Source organism: Octopus bimaculoides, chromosome 4 (genome assembly GCF_001194135.2).
Source record: "Octopus bimaculoides isolate UCB-OBI-ISO-001 chromosome 4, ASM119413v2, whole genome shotgun sequence".
Lineage (NCBI taxonomy): Eukaryota > Metazoa > Mollusca > Cephalopoda > Octopoda > Octopodidae > Octopus > Octopus bimaculoides.
The window spans coordinates 57,824,826-57,830,437 of record NC_068984.1 but is presented as its reverse complement, the minus strand read 5'-3'; the positions used below and the strand labels follow the sequence as shown (position 1 = coordinate 57,830,437).

Here is a 5,612-nt window from a genome sequence, read left to right as displayed (position 1 = left end):
CCAACACTGAATTCATTGCTACACTTGCTACCAACCTTCACCTTACACTAACCACTCTATCTCTAGCCTCTGCATTGACCACCAAATAAAGGAGTAGAGGTTTAATTTTTTGGCCAAATATTTCTGCAGTTGCCTTACAAGGAAGGTAGCATGTTCTCCAAGGTACAAAACCCAACATCTCATCTAGGTTCTCCCAATTATTTGCACTATAGTCTTCTCTAACTTTCGTTACCCAGTCCAGCAGTTTGATACTTCTATAATTATTTGTGTAAGACATCACCTTAACCTTTGTAGCTGTTGATTATGGTACTGCTACACCAGTTGGGTAGGACTCCCTTATGGACAACCTGATTGACTAGGCTATATCCCAGAAGATATCTAGCAAGTGGAATTTGCAATAAGAAGACTCAAAGCGGGAACTAGTCATAAAAAATCAGGTATTTTTCTTCAGATGGTAATATTAGACAAAACTGGTCAATTGAATACAGCCTGCTATACTGAATAGAAGCAAAAGCACCCAAGACCAGAACTATACTATTCTAGTATTTTATGCTCCTTACACACAGCTGCTATCATTCCAGCAATTAAGCTAGTGACCCTGCTGCTGTACTGCCACATTCAACATGTAGCTCAGATCTGACAAGTATTTTATGGTGATTTGAATATTTTGCCACCGTAAGTATTTATCAAGACATTTGAAATACCAAGCCAAACTGAAACAAATACAGTGAAAGTCTGTTTTACAAACACTTTATTAACATAGCATATGCTCACAGAATGCTATACGCAGTTATTTCTTGGACTTGAAATATTCATTCAAAACATCAAGTGCTTGTGATTCTTTTCCATAGTCCTGAAATAAAAGAAATACCAAGAATTTAACTTTAAAGAACAAAATAGTCATACCTGCTGAGCAATAAGATGATATAGCATACAAAATTTACACCAAGCTGCAAATTATACTTTGTCCTACATTTTTTCTAACACACACAGATAATTTCATTTATCCAAGTCAATTGTGAGACAACTTTGCTTCTTCCAGTCTTATATTTAAGAGATGGGGAATTATGTACATTATACGCATATAAACAAAGGTTCCTTTAATTCCTACATATGTTTCAAAATATATGTGCACTCTACTCCAAAGAAGTAAGAGGTGGTGGAATTGCACATATATTCATCGTCAGGGAACCAACATATAGAAGCAAGACAAATGTGAAATGATACGGTTACGTATGAGTTATATTATATGGCCAAGTAAGTGACCATTAGAAACAAGAAAGCTTATTTACATAGAGTTATTATAGGAGGGAGGCTGTAAATGCTATACTAAAGGTTTAAATTAGATTAAAATAGGGAACAGCTAAATGGATCACAGTAAAATTAGTAAACAAAAGCTATAAGCTAAACAAGGGAGAAAATTCAGAGAATCCATCGTATATAATAATTTCTCTTTAAGGAAAAAAATTTAAGAACATACTGATTTGAAGCGAAGAATGTAAATATAATAAATAAAACAGCATAGCCTTGTGATATATTAAAATACGGATATTAACGCAAATTAATGGTAACACAAGGTACAAGATATTTTGTTGAGAAATAATAATATACATGCTTACAAGAAGATTGGGTATATTTAATTAAAGTTACTAATGGTACAAACACAACTAAAGTAGCATTACTGGGAAGGATTTACTTAACCAACTATAGAAGGGGAAAATAAAAGACAAGTGGCGATGGAGGCAGAAATAGATATTATTTAAGATTATATTAAAAGATATTATTCAGACAGAATTCATCAAGGATACCCCCATTGAATCTAGACTCACCATCTGGTGAAGCACTATCGGTGATTCAAGAAAAACTAGTGACAGACACCCATCTAAAAGAACGCACTTGTATACCAATAAGAAACTTGATGGAAATGTTGACCTTCTGTGTAGAAACTACCTACTTCAGTATGGACACTGATATATATCGACAGCAGAGGGTTTAGCTATGGGTTCGCCATTATCACCGATAATAGCCAATATATATATATATATATGCTAGCATGGAAAGCGGACGTTAAATGATGATGATGATGGAATACTTTGATAATGCAGCTTCAGGATCAACACCACTAAAACCAATCCTAAGACTGTAATATATGTTGATGACACCTTTATACTCTGGCCCAACCAGGAAGATGTCCAAGTGCTGTTAGATTATGTGAACTCAATGAAGCCATCCACACAGTTCACAATGGAAAAGGAAAAAGACAATCAGCTAGCATTCCTAGACGTATTGATAACATGCACCAAGCATGGATTCAGGACATCTGTATACCGCAAGCCCGACTTTCCTTGGACAATACCTCAACTTCAATTCCCACCATCCATACAGTGTAAAGAGAGGGATCACTCAGTGCCTAAAACATCATGCAAAGAATATAAATAGCGATCGTGATACCACAAAGAAACGGTCGAGCTCAATAATCTATCAAGCAGCAACTACCCCAAAAGCATACTATCCACTCCAATTATGAAGAGGGGATGAAACCAATAAACTGTCTACAGTCTGGCCACCCTATGTGAAAGGCCTCTCCGAAAAGATGCGTGGTCCCAATGACATCAGGACAGTATTCAAGAGTAATACAACACATTGCAAATATCTCAGAGTAAAACCACCGATAGAAGAGAATATGATCAAAAAAGGATGTACTCCATGCTATGCAGCTGTGGTAGGTTATACAAAGTCGAAACATGCTGCCCCCTCAATAAGGGTAGATGAACATGGCAAAGCTGACATGAGGAGATATTGATAAATCGGGTACAGCTGATCATGTATGGAAAAATGGAGATCACCTCCTCCTGTGGGATGAAGTTAAAAAGAGAACACCACTGGAAAATATGAAAACTAAAATACAGCAGCACATATGCTAAGACACAACAACCTCCTAAGCAGATATGAGTTGCATATGGGAACCGGTATTAAGGAAGGATAGGAAAATATCAGACTTATAAGCACTAAAATTCACTCCATAATTTCCCACGGGCATATGGCGTAGCGGTTTAGAGTGCGGGCTACCAACCCCAAGATTCCGAAGTTTGATTCCAGGCAGTAACCTGAATAATAACATCGAAAAATACCTTAGGAATGAGAACGCAGATTCGAAATTCCCCCAAGATAACTGATGAAGGTTGGAGGGTATATAAGCCGAAACGTGTTAACAACAAACAAGATGAGGACAAATATCCGTCTATTGTAAACTTTACTTCTGCTATGTAGCGTTATTACTTTCTAGTAAAAGCTCAGTACTTCAAATACACATTACATATTGCCAACTATCAACGTCTTCAAAGCAATGTGTTGTTTTAAGGAGATATCACTATGCTACAAGTTTTAAGAGCCAGCACATATCCATCATACCTACCTCTTGACAATATTAGTATTTAGGCTGTACCTTCCTCAAGGGCCAGAAGAAAACTGAAGTTACAAGAAGTTATTCACAACTCCCAACATGTTAAATTCTGCCTTGTTCATATGTTAAATAGGACTTGCTTTATGCTTATGCAATAGAAAATAAGTCATAGTATGTTCAAGAATAAAGTATTTAACCAAGAGTCACTAGTCTTTTGTTCAATTCACAATACAAGAACCTAAGGTCAGAGGGAGCTAAAATACTCAACAATTGGATGAGTAATGTTAAGACAGTATTGCAGATTTAACCTGCAAGGAAGTCGTATCTTTGTATATTTCAAGTACTTCACTTCTTTCAACATTACATAACCAACAAAGAGGCGAGCTGGCAGAACTGTTAGCATGCTGGACAAAATGCTTGGTAGCATTTCATCCATCTCCACATTGAGTTGAAATTTCACCAAGATCAACTTTGCCTCTCATATTTTCAGAGTTGGTAAAATAAGTACCAGTTGAGTACTGAGCGTCAATGTAATTCACTCACCCCTCCTCCGAAATTGCTGGCTTTGTGCAAAATTTGAAATCAACATTACATATTCTTATCAAGACTATATACAAAACAATAAAAGCAACTCAATATCTAATAACTGATGAATTCCAGGAAATTCATTTACTTTCTAAAATCATCTTTCAATTATTTTTGGGCAAACTATTTCAATCATGACATCAAAGGCAATTCTTCACTAAAATTCAATTCTCTAAAGTAAGAGAAACAAATTTTCCCTCTCTCAATTAAAATGAACAAAATCATGGCTTTCAGGTCAAGGAGTTCACTTCACAACCACAGGACTCTGGGGTTGCAAATAGATCAGTGTTTCAAATAAAAATACCTAGTTATCTATCCAACACCTCCTTGAAACTTCATAACCCATGAAGCCACTGCTTATAAAACAGTATTTAAAAGAAATTTCCAAAAGAGGGTCAATATATTTGTTAGAATAGATTGCATTACCTTTACAACAACACAGCCACATCCATTCACTTTTCTGGCTTTACCTTCAACATCAATACGACGAAGACCAGCCCATTCGCCTAATTTCTTGCTGTCTTCAACCTAAAAAGAAAGACAAAATTTCAATGTGTTAATATCTATAAAATTAGCAAAGTTCAAAAAATTAGTAAACAACTATTTTCACAAAAGTCAATTTTGATTGAATCTTTTAGCATTTAAACCTATTTCCAGCCCAAATATTCTGTTTTATGTTCAAACTGACAAGATCGTGCTTATCTCACCCACCTTACAATGTCATTTTAAACAATCACAATATCATATTCTCGAAATTATGAATAAGCATTACATTTCACTTAAGCTGAATAACGGTTTAAATATCAGTCTTACTGTTTCTACAGGCAATACCAATTTTGTACACTTCTTCGCATCAACTGGGCTAGTTACTATAACCCTCAAAAAGTATTTCAGTAAAGAGAGCATCTTTCATCCCACCCAAACAACTCCATAGTTTAAAATATTACAACCAGAACATTACCAAACAGGAGGAGGCAAGTAAGTGAACCTATATAGAAATAAGGAGTAAAATATAAGGACGGCATGTTTTAGCTAGGTTAGACCTAATGATCACTAATATCACCAGATTGGATTATTCAAGTACTTCAGACACAACACATGTATGAAAACAAAGCATAACTTACTAGAAACTTCAGCTGAATCTCACCCTATCTATATATGTTTTAGATTGAGGCCATGTGAATTAAGTAAAAAGTTTCCAGTGATGAAAATGAAGACAAAATGTTAGTGGAGCCAACATCTAGCTACTAGCCTGCCCCAATATTCAGATACCTTGTGTAAAATTCACTGAATGGAATAAATTATGTTCAAGAAGAAAGCAATATTTGAGAGACAAAACTGTGTTGCAGTGAGATTATCTATTTTGCAAAAGAGAATCTCTCCACATTTTCCACTAAGCAAAATAATATTTTTCACCCTGTGACATATTTAAATGCTTCACTTCATGGTTGAAAACTTGGGGGTAACAAAATACAGTTGGGTCAGTTATTGCAATCCTCAATAGATATTTCAGAAGAGGGAGCATTTAGCTTCATCATATCCAACCATATTACATAGTATAAAACAATCCTTCAACCATGAACAATGTTACATATCAGGGGAAAAAAAAAAAAAAAAAAAAAAA

At 35.3% G+C, this 5,612-nt stretch overlaps 1 protein-coding gene across 1 annotated transcript in view; it reads right to left on the bottom strand.

Moving 5' to 3' along the window:
• Positions 1-734: 734 nt before the first annotated feature.
• LOC106874713 (40S ribosomal protein S12) overlaps positions 735-5,612 on the bottom strand; it is a 10,415-nt gene continuing 5,537 nt past the window's right edge. The window contains exons 5-6 of the mRNA XM_014922540.2: positions 4,415-4,516; positions 735-853 (exon numbers count right to left, since the gene is read on the bottom strand). Of these exons, the coding sequence (XP_014778026.1) occupies positions 791-853; positions 4,415-4,516 (165 nt within the window). The 3' untranslated portion in view covers positions 735-790. The remainder of the gene's footprint in view (positions 854-4,414; positions 4,517-5,612) is intronic.